The sequence below is a fragment of the Pelobates fuscus genome, chromosome 1 (assembly GCF_036172605.1).
Source record: "Pelobates fuscus isolate aPelFus1 chromosome 1, aPelFus1.pri, whole genome shotgun sequence".
NCBI classification, from domain to species: Eukaryota; Metazoa; Chordata; class Amphibia; order Anura; family Pelobatidae; genus Pelobates; species Pelobates fuscus.
The window spans coordinates 36,142,980-36,163,560 of NC_086317.1; the positions used below are offsets into that span (position 1 = coordinate 36,142,980).

The 20,581-nt window shown below is 43.3% G+C and overlaps 1 protein-coding gene across 1 annotated transcript in view; it reads left to right on the plus strand.

The window, feature by feature from the left end:
• Positions 1-503: 503 nt before the first annotated feature.
• The window catches only part of LOC134612021 (interferon alpha/beta receptor 1-like), a 41,824-nt gene continuing 21,746 nt past the window's right edge, over positions 504-20,581 (plus strand). The window contains exons 1-5 of the mRNA XM_063456579.1: positions 504-513; positions 555-660; positions 11,522-11,654; positions 15,236-15,468; positions 19,517-19,665. Of these exons, the coding sequence (XP_063312649.1) occupies positions 573-660; positions 11,522-11,654; positions 15,236-15,468; positions 19,517-19,665 (603 nt within the window). The 5' untranslated portion in view covers positions 504-513; positions 555-572. The remainder of the gene's footprint in view (positions 514-554; positions 661-11,521; positions 11,655-15,235; positions 15,469-19,516; positions 19,666-20,581) is intronic.

Sequence of the window (20,581 nt, forward strand, 5' to 3'; positions counted from 1 at the left end):
AATGTGATGGCGCTATATAAATAATAAAATAATAATAATAAATAGTGCTCCACTTCACTTCTCTTGTTATGTGAATATCTCCAGATCAGCCGTGGCAGCATAAATATTGGCATTTAGAATGTATCTGGTAATAACTGAATAATCCTTTATTCTGTCCAATTAAAACAAATTGTAATTGAATTACAAATTAACTGAATGGCAGGGAGTTGAAGTAATATGTGTGGATTGGGGACTATTCTCAGACTTGGCTGTGTTTTATCCACATTGTACAGCACAGTTTGTTTAGTGACTCACACTCTGCCTTTATAGCACTTTGACTGAGAGCAGTTGTAGCTCTGGAGGACTACATTTCCCATCAGGCTTATGTCGTTCAGTGAGTATGAAGGGAAACGTAGTCCATCGCAGGCAGGCTGTGGTTTCTAGGAACCAGTAGGAGGGGCTTGCAGCGCGATGACGTAAGCACGCAGTCCAGTGTCCGAGTGTGTGCGCTGAGGATACGGCGGGTGCTGGACAGTTCCAAACAGGCCGGACCGGCACCGGGCATGGGGGAGCAGGCCGGACCGGCACCGGGCATGGGGGAGCAGGACGGACCGGGGGTCGGGCTCTCCCGATTATTACTGCTCGGGCTGCTGCTGGCCGTGCTCGCTGTGGGGGTAACAGGTCAGTGTGCTGGAGGCAGGGCGACCAACTATCACAACTTTACCATCAGCAGGACAGGCTGTGCTCCCTGACTGTCACTGTGCGCTCTCCCTGACTGTCACTGTGCTCCGTGACTGTCACTGTGCGCTCTCCCTGACTGTCACTGTGCGCTCTCCCTGACTGTCACTGTGCGCTCTCCCTGACTGTCACTGTGCGCTCTCCCTGACTGTCACTGTGCGCTCTCCCTGACTGTCACTGTGCGCTCTCCCTGACTGTCACTGTGCGCTCTCCCGGACTGTCACTGTGCTCTCCCGGACTGTCCATTTGATCTGTGTCTGTCGGTGTGATTTCTCTGACTGTCACGGTTTTCTGTGTCTGTCGGTGTGCTCTCTCTGACTGTCACTGTTTTCTGTGTCTGTCGGTGTGCTCTCTCTGACTGTCACTGTTTTCTGTGTCTGTCGGTGTGCTCTCTCTGACTGTCACTGTTTTCTGTGTCTGTCGGTGTGCTCTCTCTGACTGTCACTGTTTTCTGTGTCTGTCGGTGTGCTCTCTCTGACTGTCACGGTTTTCTGTGTCTGTCGGTGTGCTCTCTCTGACTGTCCCTGTGGTTTGTTTGTCACTGTGCTGTCTCTGTGCTGTACGTGTGTCTCTCTCCCCCACACTCTGTCAATGTGCTGTGTTGTATGTTTTGTTGTGTGTATTGTGAATTAAATCAACAAAAGCACTCTGCTAATACATTTTATCGAAAACTGACTTTTTAGAACACTTGCATCGCATGAAAGTTATGTTGGATGGATTGACATTTGTAAAACTTGAAATATGAGGTTGATTTGTGAATAGAAAAATTAAAGCTAAAATAGCCACGTTGTGATTGCAGCCAAGTTGAAGAATTTCTCCAAAATTATAGTCACCTAAATTACTTCAGCTAAATAAAGCAGTTTTAGTGTATAGATCATTCCCCTGCAATTTCACTGCTCAATTCACTGTCATTTAGGAGTTAAATCACTTTGTTTCTGTTTATGCAGCCCTAGCCACACCTCCCCTGGCTATGATTGACAGAGCCTGCATGAAAAAAAACTGGTTTCACTTTCAAACAGATGTAATTTACCTTAAATAATTGTATCTCAATCTCTAAATTGAACTTTAATCACATACAGGAGGCTCTTGCAGGGTCTAGCAAGCTATTAACATAGCAGGGGATAAGAAAATCTTAATTAAACAGAACTTGCAATAACGAAAGCCTAAATAGGGCTCTCTTTACAGGAAGTGTTTATGGAAGGCTGTGCAAGTCACATGCAGGGAGGTGTGACTAGGGTTCATAAACAAAGGGATTTAACTCCTAAATGGCAGAGGATTGAGCAGTGAGGCTGCAGGGGCATGTCCTATACACCAAAACTGCTTCATTAAGCTAAAGTTGTTCAGGTGACTAGTGTCCCTTTAACCATGTTTCCCTAAAACCTACCTGGAGTTCATTTTGCTATGAATTAGTGTTTAGCCAAAAGCTCTGACAATATCTAGACTTCTAGAGCAGGGCCGTCTTTAATAGTGATTGGACCCTGGGCAAGCATTTGCTTGGGCCCCCTGGACCCTGCTGCCCTCCCACTCCCTGGCATGCAATCATGCCTTACACTCCAACCCAGTGGCGGAACTAATGCAGAGAAGCCCTGGTACAAGAAAGTTGTTTGGGCCTCCCCCTCTAGCACAAGAGTGGCGAGAAGATACATCCCCATCTGTCATACAACTCCCACAATGCTATGCTAGCTGGGGATCTATACTTTGCCCATTCTTGTAGGGTTGTATTTGTGTGCAGTGTTTGTGCATTTGAATGTAAGCCTGTTTTTGTATAGAGTATATGTGTGCATGTAGAGGTGTATTTGTATGTACTATTACAATTGGAATGCAGAGGTGTACTTGTGTGTAGTGTTTGCGTTTGAATGCAGTGGTGTGTTTTTGAATGTATGGTTGACTTTTAAATGCAGGTGTGCAACTGTGAATTGGTGTATGCATATCATTTTGGCATTTTAATACTGGGTTTTGTTAGTATGTAATATTTGCCTTCAGGGTTGTTATAGGATGTAGTGTTGTCTTCTAAACATTTGTGTATAGTATTGGTGTTTGAGTAAAGGGTGTGTTTTATATATAATTTTGGAGTTTGAAATCAGGGGTGTGTTTGTCTGTAATATTTGTGTTATCAGGGATGTGTTTGCATGTTGTTTTTGATTGCTGGGATGTATACACATACACAGTTACATACACATCAACACACATATAAACATACTGACACATGCACATACCTTGACATACAGATACACACACTGGCACATGCACACAAATGCACAGTGTGCACACAAATGCACACTGATATGCACACTGGCACATAAACACTCAGATACACACCGACACAGTTACACACTGGCACACACATACACACAGATACACACTCTGACATACATGTGATCATTTTTATGTTTGCAGCAGGGCAGAAGCAAAGAGTTGGAGGAGGCACAAAGCTGGTAAATGCTGATGCTGCTGTGGCAAGGCAAGCTGGTACTGTTATATGTAATGCACAACAAAAAAAATAATTAAAACATAAAATAAACACTGTGCTTAAATGCAACTGCAGCAATAATTAAACTCATCTAAACAAAAAAAAAGCAGTGAGTGGGGGCACATAGTAGAAAGGCAGTGAGTGGGGGCACAGGGTAAAAAAAAGCAGTGAGGGGGGAAGGCAGGAGCAGTGAGTGGGGGCACCGAGAAGCAGTAAGTGGGGGAAAGCAGGGCAGGGGCAGAGAGTGGGGGCATAGAGAAGAGAAGAAGTGAGTGGGGGAAGGCAGGGCAGGGGCAGAGAGTGGGGGCACAGAGAAGAGAAGAAGTGAGTGGGGAAGGCAGGGCAGGGGCAGAGAGTGGGGGCATAGAGAAGAGAAGAAGTGAGTGGGGGAAGGCAGGGCAGGGGCAGAGAGAAGAGAAAAAGTGAGTGGGGAAGGCAGGGCAGGGCCAGAGAGCGGGGGCACAGAGAAGAGAAGAAGTGAGTGGGGGAAGGCAGGGCAGGGGCAGAGAGTGGGGGCACAGAGAAGAGAAGAAGTGAGTGGGGGAAGGCAGGGCAGGGGCAGCGAGTGGGGGCACAGAGAAGAGAAGTGAGTGGGGAAGGCAGGGCAGGGGCAGAGAGGAGAGAAAAAGTGAGTGGGGAAGGCAGGGCAGGTGCAGAGAGTGGGGGCACAGAGAAGAGAAAATTGAGTGGGGAAAGCAGGGGCATTGAGTGGGGTGGTTTTTCTAAAAACTATCCTAGCTGCAGCCATTCACCCAGAAGGAGAGGATCAGGGACTGGATACACTTACCTTCAACTCAGCTTAGTGCTGGCTGAGGCTGATGGGAGTGGGGATGAGCAGCAGCTCATTCCTGCCTCTCCTCCCCATGCTGCTACCTGCTGCTGCCTCCTTCCTCCCGCGGTGCTCTCTTCTGAAGCTGGGAGGAAGTGATCGGCTGTCACTTCCACCCAGCCAGCTAATACTACAGGGGCCCGGTCGGCTCTTAAAGGGCCATGGCACCCCACCGGGTCCCTGTTCAGAGATACCCATCGGGTGGCCCTAAATGCATGAGCCACTTGATAGGCCCCTCCAAATTGTTGTGGGCAGTGTGGGCCCACAGGGCAGCTGCTTTGGGCCCCCCAGGAGTAACTGGGCCCGGGGCAGCTGCCTCTTTTGCCCTGTGTTAAAGACGGCCCTGTTCTAGAGGACAGTAATATTATTAGCTGCATTGACAAAGTTTTGCCAAGGTCGTTCATTTTACACTGTTAACTGATGTATGAGGTGAACATTGAAATGAACAGGGGATGTACACAGAGACCCCCTAAATTGTGGTCATCTTGTATTCCCTGACCCCTGCATAGTTCTATGTGAGCAGGTTCGCTAGAGTTTGTGTTTAATATAAACAAATCCTAGAGCAAAATTGTGTATTTGTAACTTAGAATTTTTTTAACTTAAAGATTTCATGGTAATTTTCTCTGGGTGCAAATGTACCTTAGTGTACTGTGCATGCCTATGGAGGTTCATTTCTTCAGGTGTAACTAGTTTGCATGCTTTTCTCTACTGCCTAGCAAAACATGTACATTTACATAAACATGAATCAATGAAGATTTTTTAATATCTTGATGGTGAGCGTTAAGGGAAAAACACGCTGATGTCTTATTTAAAGGACCACTCTAGGCCCCCAGACCACTTCAGCTTAATGAAGTGGTCTGGGTGCCAGGTCCAGCTAGGGTTAACCCATTTTTTTATAAACATGGCAGTTTCAGAGAAACTGCTATGTTTATTAATGGGTTAAGCCTTCCCCCAAATCCTCTAGTGGCTGTCTCACTGACAGCCGCTAGAGGCGCTTGCGTGATTCTCACTGTGAAAATCACAGTGAGAGCACGCAAGCGTCCATAGGAAAGCATTGTAAATGCTTTCCTATGCGACCGGCTGAATGCGCGCGCAACTCTTGCCGCGCGTGCGCATTCAGCCGACGGGGCGGAACGGAGGAGGATCGGAGGCAGAGAGCTCCCCGCCCAGCGCTGGAAAAAGGTAAGTTTTACCCCTTTTCCCCCCGGGCGGGAGGGGGACCCTGAGGGTGGGGGCACCCTCAGGGCACTATAGTGCCAGGAAAACGAGTATGTTTTTTCCTGGCACTATAGTGGTCCTTTAAAAAAAAAAAAAAAAAAAACTCTTATATACAGTCATAGCCCTTATACAAGTGGTAGATCAGCATTGTTTTTCAATAACCATAAACAAGGGCTGATAGCACGAAAAGATGGAAAGATAACAGCGATATAATAGTGGCATGTTCAAGTACTGTAATATACTTCATGGGGCCCCAGGCGATAGATTTAGCCTCAAATCTCTGCCCAGAAAATCCATGAGGCAAACTTTATAATAGAGGTGTGTTGCATACGTGCAAATATCACATACGGTCGGTTCATAAGGGATTCTCATAGACTTTTTATAATGGATTTCCAATAAGTAAGTATTAACAGTATTACAAGGAACAGCCTACTCAACATTCTATCTGGGTATGGGTTCAAACAGTCACATCCACCTGGTGGTTTTGTAATATTCACGCGGTATCATACCCTGAAGGCTAATGTCTTATTTTAAACAAGTTTTGACAAGTGTCTAGAACAGGGCAATACACTATCCAGCAGCTACGGAAATTTGAAACTGGTGCATATGAACCTACTGTTGTCATTCTTCATTATTTACAGAACACTTGAGTGGCTTCAGAATCCTAATCAAAATAGATTTCTCCTTTACACCTTTGCAAGTTGCGATTCCCTTTTAAATTCTCCACAGTTTGTTTTATTTTTGAGTGCATATTCTTTTTAGTCTGAAGCATGTATGCACGTAGATAGAGATTTATTTCTCAGTCACTACTCTGGGTATTGTGTTTGTTTGTTTTTTCCTCCAAATATGTTTTATTGAAGAATAAAAAAAATAACATTTTCAATGATATATATATATATATATATATATATATATATAAACACAATGTATGTTATAATATATCACTTGGAGGAAAGATGAGACAGGGGGATATGATAGAAACATTTAAATACGTAAAGGGAATCAACACAGTAAAAGCAGAGACTATATTTAAAAGAAGAACTACCACAGCAAGAGGACATAGTCTTAAATTAGAGGGACAAAGGTTTAAAAATATCAGAAAGTATTACTTTACTGAGAGGGTAGTGGATGCATGGAATAGCCTTCCAGCTGAAGTGGTAGAGGTTAACACAGTGAGGGAGTTTAAGCATGCGTGGGATAGGCATAAGGCTATCCTAACTATAAGATAAGGCCAGGGACTAATGAAAGTACCGTATTTATTCGAGTATAACGTGCAAAATTTTGTACCGATTTTTAATCTAAAATTAGGGGTGCGCATTATACCCGAATAAATATTAGCCCAGCAGAAGAGGGAGGGAGTGGGTGCTCCGATAATACCTCCCAGGACCGCCGGGCTCATTACAAGCCCGGTGGTCCTGGGGGGGCGGGCAGCAAGCGTTTACTCACCTCCCTGCAGCTCCTCCAGCTCCCCAGTGTAAATCTTGCGAGACCCGCGGCCAGCTCTGACGGCCGCGGGTCTCGCAAGATTTACACTGGGGAGCTGGAGGAGCTGCAGGGAGGTGAGTAAACGCTTGCTGCCCGGCGGTCCTGGGAGGTATTATCGGAGCACCCACTCCCTCCCTCTTCTGCTGGGCTAATATTTATTCGAGTATAACGAGCACCCCTAATTTTCGATTAAAAATCGGTACAAAATTTTATACCGATTTTTAATCGAAAATTAGGGGTGCGCGTTATACTCGAATAAATACGGTATTTAGAAAATTGGGCAGACTAGATGGGCCGAATGGTTCTTATCTGCCGTCACATTCTATGTTTCTATGACTGTTCCTCATTTTAAGGTCCTTTACCAGGGGCTTATGTGTCTGTGTGTTCTCCATAGTATATTAGCTGTTCCTAGAACTGCAGTTTTCTAGATAGAATCTGATTGCTACATCCACCACCACCACCGCTTCCGTTCTGTGTCTTATCACCACAGTACCGGGTTGGGCAGTCAGTAGTTGCTTGTCTGTGTGGACATGGGCATCCAACAGGATCTAAGCCCTGTCATTCTTTACTACCCTGGTGTGGCACCTTCTTCCTGGATTTAGGCAGATCCAGAACATGTTTTTGTGCCAATGTTTTAGTATATAATCCGAGCACCTTAGCTGTGCCTCTCAGTGTATGCTGTACCTGCTAACATATTGTACCTGGCTACTACAACATTATATTATTGTAAACCAGTTTCATTAGCCCAATATGGGCTTTAAAAATAGAAATCTAGCCACAGCCATGACCCATATGCCATGTTATATGCCTGTACAAGAAGTATTCAAAATTAAATTAAAGGGGTTATGGCAGACAAATGGAGGTGAACAGAAACTACATAGCTTTAGCCCATAGCTTGGCTATTCCAGCCTAAATGTTGCAATTCATCTTTCTATTCTCTACAGTTTGTTGCTTAATAACTATTCATTAGTGGTTGGTTTCTCACATATGGTATACTTGTGTACTGATTGTGTACTTATTTGTTCTTGTATAGTCATGGCTTTATGATACAGGTTGATGTAATCTGTAGCGTATAACTTGTTATATGTAATATTGTCTCTTTTTTCACTGGTACATTACTGACCTTTTCCACTAATGTTTATAACATCTAAAATTGTTAGAGATTACTCAATTTGAAAGTGCCCACGCTCATCAAGACCACTAAAGCATATTTTCTACATGATTGTGAGAAACCATCAACTAGTTTCAAGTTGTGGATCATATGTTTTATGTAAATCTCTTTTTCCCCCCCCCCCTTTTTCATTCAGTTATCTGTGGGTTGGTTCTATTATGTATGAAGTATGTGGTGTTTGTGTAATTATACATGCAGTATTGACTTCATCATAACCCATTATTGGAAAATCAGGCCTGGTTGTGGTTTCTCCCCTGGCCTTTTCACCCCCTATTTTCCATTACTTCATCGTACTTGCTTTTTTTTTCAAAAATGTTTTGCTTAAAATACTTTCAAATACCTAGTGTATTGTTTTCCCATTCCCTTCACAAATACGTGAACAACCAGGTTAACTTATTAACTTTAAAGGTAATTTTTACCTACTTCCTCACTGCATAGCTCGCAATGCCACATGCTGCTCGCTGAGTCTTGACTGGCAGCTCACATTAGGCCCCGACATCTGAGAAGTAGAATACTAATGGGGGTTGTTTCACCCCTGGTGACAGCCTGGAGGGGCATGCATGCCCTTCTTCTAGCATTGCATTACCACATACTGTAGCGTAGCTGCGCAGTAACGAGACAGAAAGTGTTCAGTCTCCTCTACATTCCTCCACATATATAATATTTTAAATAAATTCTAGCCCTGGTGTGTATGCTATAGCTTGCAGGATCGAGTAACTTTTGAGGCCTAGCTAGTGGCATGGGGCTTTAGCCCTGTGTGTATAAAAGTCAGTGAGGGGTGGCTTCTGTCCTAAGTAGTAGTAGGTGAGTCCTACATTAACAAGTCACCAACATCTCTATGGTAACAGGAGAATTCTCATGTTCTCTCTCCATACATGTATTATCCCTTAATAAAATACATGTGTGGGTGGCAGCACTAAAACATGATTGCGTAATACAGAAGCAAATTAAAACACATAGTGTTACAAGGACACGGTACAGTCTAAATGACTCTAGTTAGTTTTAGATCCCCCCCCCCCCGGCCTTCAAGATAAAAATAAATAATTTACTTAATTTTTCTCCAGAGCTAAGTCTCCTCCACACCTGATGTTGGACCAATCTAGTGCTCCTGATAGAGCAGTGTTAGGGACTACAGGCACTCATTGGGATGTTCATTTGCTTGCATGCAATGATTCTCTATGGCAGACCGTAACAACACTGCACATGACGTCACTGTATGCCAGATTATGAGAGTCAGGAAGTAACAGTCCCGTCTCTCATACCTAGAGGGCTCGGAGGCATGGCTTGAAACCACACTTTAGATACATGATATCATTTGGGGCCACTAAGAAGTGAGGAACAAATGTACCGTAGGCACTATAAAAACTTAATATAGATGAAGTTGTTATGAGTACAGTGTACCTTTAAGCCATGCGCTCAAACTCCATTGATGAATAATATTGTCGTAGCTGCTGTCCAAGAGTAGTAGTAATTTTGTGTGTTAAAAACTAAACAAAAAAAAAAAAAACAACCGGGAAAATGAATGTCTTTCATGGATGTGTTTTCCCAAACAAGATTTGTTAATTCACTGATGTATTGTCAGTATGTCTTTTTAAATGTGCTGATGGTTCATTTGTAGTTATGCAATACACAGAGATGGTTTCCCAGCATCGCTGATGAAGCCAAAAAATAATGAAAACCACAAAAAAGCAAAACAGAAGAAGACGCCAAATTCCATCTGCGTACCTTTTGTAATATATGGATAGTTTGTATCTGGAAATCCCCAGTTCCTGGTTTTGGTTTCGGATTTCATCCTTCATTCTCACAGTGTAACAAGCTAGATATATAAACATTAACTGTCACTTGCACTTCATGGCTGAGTCCTATAGGTAGAGATTCACGCCCAGCAGCGTTGTGGTTTATATATATATTTCCAGTTAAATGGTAGTTAAAAATACAATTAGATAAACTGTGAATGCAGTTTGTGATCATACGCGCAACCTACAGGGTATTTCACTAAAAAGAGAATTCAAAGTAAATTTCGAATTCTAGGTTACCGAACTGAAAGCCTGGCCGACTTTTTTTTGCCTATTTTGACCTTAACAGAGTTATTTACTAAAGCAAGCTTTCAAAGTGAATTTCAAGTTTAAGGCCAGAGTAGCTGAACGGAAACCATAGCTGAGTTGGAGAAATTTTCCAGTTTGGCTATTTTCACCTTAAATTTGAAATTCACCCTGCATTCTCACTTTACTGAATAACCCTGTAAAATACAATGAAACTAACATCTTAGAATCACAGTAACATAGTACTGCAAAGCTACAGAAGAAAAAGCAATATATTGAACACTGAAAAAAATGTGGCTGTGGAACATGGAAAGTTTAGAGGTGTTGTCGGAAATTACTCATTCGTAGGACAATTGTTCCTTAAAGGACAACTGTCACCTCAACACTATTTTTTTTACCATTATTATCCTTTCATCAAGTTTTTAAAAGAAATACGTTTATTGATACTGATACTGATTTTAACATATTTTAATATCTTAATATAATCTTTGCTATATCTATAATCTTTTATTTTAAAGGGACACTGTAGGCACCCAGACCACTTCAGCTCATTGAAGTGGTCTGGGTGCTGTGACCCTTTTGCGCTTAGTGCTGCAATGTTAAACATTGCAGTTCCAGAGAACTGAGGGCACTTCCGGAGGAGTCCAAACGGACTTTTAGTCCGTTATCTGTTTTCCCCATAGGTCTCCCCCGCCGATTGATGGCGGGGGGAGGAGCCTGACCCAGAGCTGAGGGACATCTGTGCTGGATTCAGGTAAGTGGCTGAAGGGGGTGGGGGGGGCGGGGCACTAAATGTTTTCCTGGCACTATAGGATCTTTTTAATTTCTTTTTCTATTTAAAATCTTGAAGAAATCACTTGCCAACCTTTCTAGTTCTTAATGAATGGCCATCTTCTTGCTCCCTCAGTCGGATGTTATCTGACCCTATACTTGCTGTTTTGCAACCATTTTTCCGAATCCTTCTCTGACATACAGCCTTAGTGAATATGTTACAGGCAGAAAAAGTGCTCCGTTTTGAAAAGCAACAGTGAACATTGGGTCAGGTAACTGACAATCTGAACAAGGTGGGATGTGGAAGGCAGGCAAGTGATTTCTTCAAAAATGTTAAAAAAACACGAATTAAAAAATAAATTAGAATGTATATGTTTAGAGATTATGATAAGATTAGTTTTCCTATAATGGCTCTGACTTCTTTGAGAAACACTGCTTTTAGTACATATTGCTCCACCTGTGGCCAAAATGGTTGTGGCAGATTCTCCAATCTGAGCTGCATATTTAAGCTCAAGGTTACTTTTGACGTTGAAGACCTAAAAGCTGTCATGTCTTGTATCAGCCTGACTGAGCTTTGGTTCCTGTGAATACATTTATTAAGCTGCATCTTCTCTGAAATATTATACGTTCTGTTATATGGGACAGGGAGGGCATTTCTTTTGACCAGTGATACTTGGGGGAGCGTTTTCAATCCCGGGTCTTGAAGCCCCCCTCGCCCGATTAATCTTTTCTATGGACTATTCACAAATTATGTACATTCTAAAGGTATCCTTCTCTGATTTATCTGATTAATATAGTTGATTTTTCCTTATCCGTAGGTCAGGAAAGTCTGGAACCCCCTTCAAATATTTGGATCACTAAAACTGGCAACAACTTTAATATGGCTTGGGACTGGAGCAGTTTCAGAAATGAGGATGGATCTGATGTGACCTTCTCTGTCTTTTCCCTAAAGTATGTTTTTACAGCTATTTGTCAGGATTTTTAAATGCTTAAAGGACCACTCTAGGCACCCAGACCACTTCAGCTTAATGAAGTGGTCTGGGTGCCAGGTCCAGCTAGGGTTAACCCATTTTTTTTATAAACATAGCAGTTTCAGAGAAACTGCTATGTTTATCAATTAGTTAAGCCTTCCCCCTAATTCTCTAGTGGCTGTCTCACTGACAGCCGCTAGAGGCGCTTGCGTGATTCTCACTGTGAAAATCACAGTGAGAGCACGCAAGCGTCCATAGGAAAGCATTATGAATGCTTTCCTATGTGACCGGCTGAATGCGCGCGCAGCTCTTGCCGCGCGTGCGCATTCAGCCGACGGGGAGGAACGGAGGCGGAGAGCTCCCCGCCCAGCGCTGGAAAAAGGTAAGTTTTTACCCCTTTCCCCTTTCCAGAGCCGGGCGGGAGTGGGTCCCTGAGGGTGGGGGCACCCTCAGGGCACTCTAGTGCCGGGAAAACGAGTATGCTTTCCTGGCACTAGAGTGGTCCTTTAACCAAAACAATCTGATGCCTTTTGATGTGTTTTGGGGTGTCCAGTCATCCACATATGCAAGCTCTTTAAAATGACAATTTAGGGTTTATCAATTAAATACATCTCTTAGTATACACAGTTTACTGTTGTGAGCTTTGTTAGAGAATTGTTGTAATCCTAGTCACTCCATTTTTATTTGAGTGCTGACCATATTTCATTAATTATGGTTCAGTGTGGGTTTATGGAATATGTAGTTCAGAAGCAATTCCATTCAGAAGGAAGCATGAATTTAAATGCTGCCCAAACTACATGGCTGATAGCTTACTTTTTTAGCTTCACATGATGCATCAGCTTCTATAAAGAAAACCAGCGGTCGGTTTGTACCTGCCAAGACTTACAAATACCTGCAGTTATTATCCGGGATACCGGAACAGGGAAGCGAATATGAGAGGTGAGGTATGAATTAAATGTTATGTAGTGCTAATCCCGTTTAAAAAATAAAATAAAAAAAAATGTATTCATTTTTAAATTGTGATTTGCTCAGCTTTGAGTTTATGGCTAATTCCTAAAGGGACACTCTAAGCACCAAAGCAACTTTAGCTTAATGAAGCCGTTTTGGTGTATAGATCATGTCCCTGCCAGTCTAACTGCTCAATTCTCTGCCATTAAGGAGTTAAATCACTTTGTTTATGCAGCTCAAGTGACACCTCCACTGCCTATGACTCTCACAGTCAGTCCCTTTGCACACTTTCTTAAAAAGATGTATGCTTTTAAAACTTGGGCAAGCCAATCTAGGAGGCACAAGTTAGGGGAGTAAACATGGGCTAGTGCAGGATTCTTATCTACCGTATTTTTCGCTCCATAAGACGCACCTCACCATAAGACGCACCTAGTTTTTAGAGGAAGAAACCCAGAAAAAAAATATTCTGAACAAACTGTCCCATAGTGTTTCTTACTATGGGACAGTTTGTACAGAATATTTTTTTTCTCCCCTGTCCCATAGTGTCCCCCCCTCCCATAGTCTTCACTCACCCCCTCCCCATAGTCTTCACTCACCCCCTCCCCATAGTCTTCACTCACCCCCTCCCCATAGTCTTCACTCACCCCCTCCCCATAGTCTTCACTCACCCCCTCCCCATAGTCTTCACTCACCCCCTCCCCATAGTCTTCACTCACCCCCTCCCCATAGACTTCATCTCCCCCCCCTCCCCATAGACTTCATCTCCCCCCCATAGACTTCATCTCCCCCCCCCATAGACTTCATCTCCCTCCCCCCCTCCCAATAGACTTCATCTCCCTCCCCCCCTCCCAATAGACTTCATCTCCCTCCCCCCCTCCCAATAGACTTCATCTCCCTCCCCCCCTCCCCATAGACTTCATCTCCCTCCCCCCCTCCCCATAGACTTCATCTCCCTCCCCCCCTCCCCATAGACTTCATCTCCCTCCCCCCCTCCCCATAGACTTCATCTCCCTCCCCCCCTCCCCATAGACTTCATCTCCCTCCCCCCCTCCCCATAGACTTCATCTCCCTCCCCCCCTCCCCATAGACTTCATCTCCCTCCCCCCCTCCCCATAGACTTCATCTCCCTCCCCCCCTCCCCATAGACTTCATCTCCTCCCCCCCCTCCCCATAGACTTCATCTCCTCCCCCCCCTCCCCATAGACTTCATCTCCTCCCCCCCTCCCCATAGACTTCATCTCCTCCCCCCCTCCCCATAGCCTTATCTCCCATACTGTCCCCCTCCCCTTGTCCCATAATTACTTACCTGTCTTGCAGCGTTGGCCGGCAGCACAGGGCGCACCGCGGTAGTGGAACTTGAATTTCATGTTCCGGTTTCCGGCGGGACTGAAAGGAAGTGCGCACTCAGCTTGTGCGCACTTCCTTTCAGTCCCGCCGGAAACCGGAACATGAAATTCAAGTTCCACTACCGCGGTGCGCCCTGTGCTGCCGGCCAACGCTGCAAGACAGGTAAGTAAAGCTTCATATTCGCTCCATAAGACGCACAGACATTTCCCCTCACTTTTGAGGGGAAAAAAAGTGCGTCTTATGGAGCGAAAAATACGGTAACTCACACAGGATTTTTGATATTGCTATTAGGTGCTGAAATGCTCCAGTGAAGGAAAAAATGCACAGTTTAATTTTGCAAAAAATGTAGACTTTTTTTACAAAACATCAATGTGCACTCGCATCTTAAAGCACCCGTACAAACATGTTCAATCTCCGCTTTTAAGCTTAAAGGGACACTATAGTCACCAGAACAACTACAGCTTATTGAATTTGTTCTGGTGAATAGAATCATTACCTTTAGGCTTTTTGCTGTAAACACTGTCTTTTCAGAGAAAATGCAGTGTTTACATTACAGCCTAGTGATAACTTCATTGGACACTCCTCGGATGGCTGTTAGAGATTCTTCCTGGGTCATGGCTGCCTAAAATGCATCCAAACATTCAGTGTCTCCACCCTCTGCATGCAGACACTGAACTTTCCTCATAGAGAGTCATTGATTCTATGTATCTATGTGAGGAGATGCTGATTGGCCAGGGCTGTGTTTGAATTGGGCTGGCTCTTCCCCTGATCTGCCTCCTTGTCAGTCTCAGCCAATCCTATGGGGAAAAACTGTGATTGGATCAGGCTATCACTTCTGATGATGTCAGCAGGGAGTGGGCAGGTCTAAAGGAAACAGAGCCAGAGCTAGCAGCTTCAGGCTTGAATACAAAGTAAGATTTACTATATTTAGGGAGGCAAGAGGAGCTCACGGTGGCTTGATGGTGGTTTTAACCCTATAGGGTCAGGAATACATGTTTGTGTTCCTGACCCTATAGTGCTCCTTTAAGACTCATAGTATTACCTGTGGTTTATCGCACAAGTACAACACAAGGGGCTTGCTCTGCAAGTTCTGATCCTTATGCTTGATGACCCTTTGGGTGCCAACCTTTCTCTTCCCAATGTGTTTTGTCATAAATATAACTTCCTTGGAGGACCAATGATTAATTTGTCTCCTAAGGCAGCTGAAGAGTTTGTATTACATTACAAAAGAATTGTAGATGCATCCTTGAATTTGTCGCATTTAAGGTTTGGTAGACTCCCAGGCATACAGTGGAGAAATGTTCCTGGATGCCTTCACATTAAGGTGCAACGTTGCGACATCAATTTGAATCCACTCTTGAATTATAGCGTGCGTGTCCGATCTGAAATTGCTGGAAAACATTCTGCATGGTCGAGCATAGTGCCGCTTTCACCAAGCTCAATTGGTAAGCAAGCTGTATTTGTTTTTAAACCCATGTTCATAATGCGATTCTCGTGCTGTTAATGTTTGTGCTGTTTTTTTGTTTTTTGTTCAGAACAAGGAAAAAAGAAGAAAATAAGGGGAAATGAAATGAGAAAATCCTTTGTAAAAAAGCAGCATGATAAATAAAACATAACTTTTATTAAGAATTCTTTATTAAAACCTATCTTGAAATAACTGTGTAAACATAATTTATTCATTAATTCCTATGCCTACACATGTAAAACAAATCCTTAGAATCAGTAATCATCATAGCTTGGTCCTTTTTGGCAAGTATACAATTATAGAAACTAAAATAACTGTCTCAATAGAGAGGTAATGTTTGAATGTAAGAGTTAAACCTGTCTGAAAAAAATGGATGCTAAATAGACAAACTTAAAGACTTGGTAATAGCAGCTGCAAGGAAATGACAAGGGTTATATTGACTAAATGTTGCAATTTTCAAAAACCGCCAACATTTAGAAATTGCTTAAAAATAAATAATAATCAATAATCTATGTTGTATGGGGTAGAGTCTAGGTATCCGTATTGGTAAAACACAATACAAGAACTAGCGAGACACACAGGGGTAAATTGCAAATGTATAAGCTGTCAAGTGTACGTCTATGGGGTTAAGTTCTTCTAGTTTGGCTATATAGTATCCATTTTTTTTTTTTTAGACAATTTAACTCTTACATTCAGCCATTATCTCTCTGTTGAGAGTTGTTAATTTCTGTAATTGGTTAGTTGATAAATAGACCAAGCTATACGGTCTGGTGATTACTGATTCTAAGGATTTGTTCTACACGTGTAGGGATAGGAATTAAAGGAACACTATAGTCACCTAAACAAATTTAGCTTAATGACGCAGATTTAGTGTATAGATCATGCTTCTCAGGTTTCACTGCTCAATTTTACTGCAATTTGGGAGTTAAATCACTTTGTTTCTGTTTATGCAGCCCTTGTCACACCTCCTCTGACTCTGACAGAGCCTGCATGAAAAAAAATGGTTTCACTTTCAATCAGATGTAATTTACCTTAAACAATTGTATCTTTCTCTGTAAATTTAACTTTAGTCACATACAGGAGGCTCTTGCAAAGTCTAGCAAGCTATTAACATAGCAGGGAATAAGAAAATCTAAATTAAACAGAACTTGCAATAAAGGAAGGCTAAACTTTAGATGACTCTTTACAGGAAGAGTTTAGGAAGGCTGTGCAAGTCACATGCAGGGAGGTGTGACTAGGGTTCATAAACAAAGGGATTTAACTCCTAAATGGCAGATAATTGAGCAGTGAGACTTCATGAACATGATCTATACACCAAAACTGCTTCATTAAGCTAAAGTTGTTTTTGTGACTATAGTGTCCCTTTAATGAATAAATTATGTTTGCACACTTATTTCAAGATGGGTTTTAATAAAGATTTCATAATAAAGTTGTTTTATTTATTGGACTGCTTTTTTTTTACTAAGGGTTATTTTTTTTATTTTTTTTTTTAATTTACAGTGGTTAACCCCCAGCATTTCGGAGCAGCCTGACACATTCTCTCATACTTTTTTCCTTAAGCGTTGGGTTTGTTCAGAACAATTCCAAGCTGCCTATATATTTTCTTTTTTTTTTTTTTTTTTTTAAATTCTTTATTTTGGTTGTGCATATGGTTACAGGTTATTAATAGACGCCACAACAGCGTATTTCAAGATTAACAGTAGTTACGTAGCGGCATAGAAATTCGCACATTTTACGTTGTATATCATGCATGACTAATTGGTTATGTCGTCAAAATATGTTTATCTCTAATGAAGTAAAATAAAATAAAACCGCAATGTTTTAACACACCCCACAACAGCGTAGATTGTATTGACCCCCCAACCGCATCAAGGGTAGGTAGACCATGCTTGCAGAGGGCATTCACAATAATAGGAGCTGATTGAGCAAGGCATAGGCCTAAATAATAGATTAAATAATGAGCAGAATAACTAAACAAAATAAGAAGGATGGTGTGCAGTGTCTGCAACAACAGAGGGGAGATGCTAAAGGCATAATGGCTGCAGATTATAGGTAAGTAAAGTGGCATTAGGGAGCATATAGAAGCTGTTGGGTCTAATAAACCTGCAGCTCTGATGCAGTCCAAAAGTTAGAAAGTTCAGCCAATGCCCTGGGAAGGGGGGTTGCTTGCGGGTGGATGCTTCAGTCCCTCTCCATTGTCACCCCACGGCTTGCTTGCTCCGAGCAGGTGCCACTTTGCTTGTCTGGTGTCCCCCTGGGCATGCCTCAGAGCAACGGCACGGTGCTCAGCCACCCCCTTGGAGAGAAGAGCTGTGCGCTGATCCAAGGATCTTTGCTGAGGTGAGTCACTGTAGTTTAGGGGTCGCTTGGTGACCCGGCTCCTATGTAGGTGGGAGCGGATGCGTGCGCCCAGGTAGCCTGGTTTGGTTTCCCGCCACCGCGGGTTTTGGTGTCTGCGTGGTCAGATGGTCGCTTTAAAGGCCTGAAGCGAAAGCCCATAATGGCGTCGGCGTGTTGCAGGGCGGACCCACGAGGCCACCACTCGCGCTGCTCAACTGTAGGGAAATCCTCGCTCACACAGCGCCGAGCAGAGGCCCAGACAGAGTCTGTCGAGGGCTTCCAGGGGATGAGTAGTTGCTTGGGTGCCTTTGCTCTGTCCCTTTGGTCTCTGTGGAGTGGCCATCTTGAATGTGCCTTAGCCGCTCAGTACCCTTGCAGTCTCCGCAGCTCGTGTGCCAGCTCGTTCCGCCTGATTAATGGGGGACCGAGATAACCCCCATCGGTCCGGGGGGGGGGGGGGAGGAATGATAAATCAGCGAGTTCGGTGGGGGGGAATCTGGTGCCGGAGAGAACGGCCGCCTCTCCCCAGCTCCAACTCCAGTAGGCCGCACCTGGCGTCTCACTCCCCCTGCTCCGACGGGTACCAGAAAAGTACCCTTCTGTTCAGGAGCGCACCCCCGACGTGGGTAGTGCACTCCGGTGAATCTTGGGGCAAAATAGCCGTCGATTATGCCCGTTATTCTGCTCGCTTAGCAGGAGCTCACGTCCCCCACGTCTAGTCAGCCATGCGGTCAGGCTCCCACCTGCCTATATATTTTCTGTGTGTAGATTTGAATGTGCACACCGAATGCACATCTTGGACTGGCCAAGCTCTCCTACACAGAGACCGATCCAAGCCGTATTGCTGAAAATAGTGCTCTGGGCTTAGTATAAACTGTTGTCTTCATTTTTTTTTTTTGTTCTTTGCTACATTTTGTATGCAAACCTTCAGGCAGGCTGGGATGATCAAACCTGGGTGATGCCGGGGATATTCTTTCTGTGTCATATGGTACTCTGTAAATAAGGAGTTTAATTGAGAAATAGACTTTTGTATGATGGCGGCAGCAGCAGCAGACATTCAAGAATCGACAAACCCCAGTTCCTATGTCAACAAAGCCATAAGAAATTGGTAACGGTTACCCCTGATTTACTGGCAGAAAACTATTAAAGTGGTATTGTACTAACGGTGCATGAGAGAGCTATTTGTGGCTGGGTAAGCCAAACACTGACAAGTACTTCGATACCTCTTTATCTCCATGTCTTCCCTCTAATACCAGTCGGCTAAGGTGAGAAGCATTGCAGGACTATGACTATATCTAAATATTGTACATTGGTTGTGTCTCCTGACGTGTTGTAGATACCTTATGAGTGTTATGGATGCTGTATGGTGTAGCATGTGTTGTGGATATCCCATAAACCATAGAATTTTTTTATTGGTGTCAGGTGGGTACTGTGTTCTAATGTGGGGGCTGTCTATTTTCAAGGAGTAATGATGATTTGGTGATAATGTTTTAAACTTGTTATAGCATTAAGATATCTTCTTATCTGACTATGGCCTATATACAGTGCAGTTATAATGGTGATTAATGACCTCTACAACAAGCCTAATAATACCCCAGCAGCCTCTGTGAAATATATATAATATAATAGTAAGCGATTACTTACCATATTGTGTTCCAATATCAACACCATAATGTTTTTTTCATTTATCCAGAAAGGAGGCAGATTCATTTTATTTTCTTCTGTTTCAAATATTATTTTAGATTCTCCATTTGCTGTATCTGTGACATTAATTCATGGAAGGGTAATGGTCACCGTGTCCGATCCATCAAGTGTCTACAAATCACTGGCTGACAATGAGGACATCATTTTTAACCTGAGCATCTGGAAAATGAATTCCAAAGAAGTGAAGGTTAGACTCTGATCTGGTGCTTATTTTGTCACATTGATGGCACAGTTACTTACTGGCATAGGTTTGTACTTTAGAAAAATGACAATTCTGGGTAATTTTATATGATCGATCTGGGCTTTCCTGTGCCATTCTGTGAAGTATAACAGGATAATTGTGTGATTTTATATAATATATATATCCACGTAGGCCCAACACTCTCTCTCACGGTCTTGTACTTGCCTGGGTGCTTACTTCAGCCAAAATGTACCCAAGAAAAGAGCACTTGCAGGACTCTGTAGATGATTTCCCAATTCTTTTATTGTGCAATATAAATACACCTCATTTGTGTCAACGTTTCAGTCCTCTATGGCAGTGCTCCCCAACCTTTTTATCGCCGCGGACCGGTAAACGTTTGATAATTTTTCCGTGGCCCGCTTGTTTTGATTTAATAAGACAAAAAAAAAAAAGTCACATATATTAAAAAAACACACAGACACATACATAGTGAGAAAATCACAAACACAGTCACATAAAGACATAGACTCAAAATTGTTGGTTCAGGGTCCCACACATACTCAGACTGAATGTATATAGCATGTTCATGTGAGAGTTAATAAAAATGGGGTACATATGAGGGTATGTGACAGACTAATGCTGATGTAACACCACCTATACTCAGCAGCTTCTTTCCCAGTCACAGACTGGGGGAGTTTCTGTGGCTGGGAACTCAAGGCTGTATTTCAGTCTCCTACCTACCTTGTCCCAAGCTGCCTCTGCTTCCATGCAGTGCCCCTTCTCTCTGGTGCCCGATCACAAGTCTCCTCTGCCCTCTGTTATGGCGCCAGTAGTGTGTGCATGGGGGCAGTGTTTGTGGGGCAGTGTGTGTAGTGTGTGTATAGGGGCAGTGTTTGTGGGGCAGTGTGTGTAGTGTGTGTAT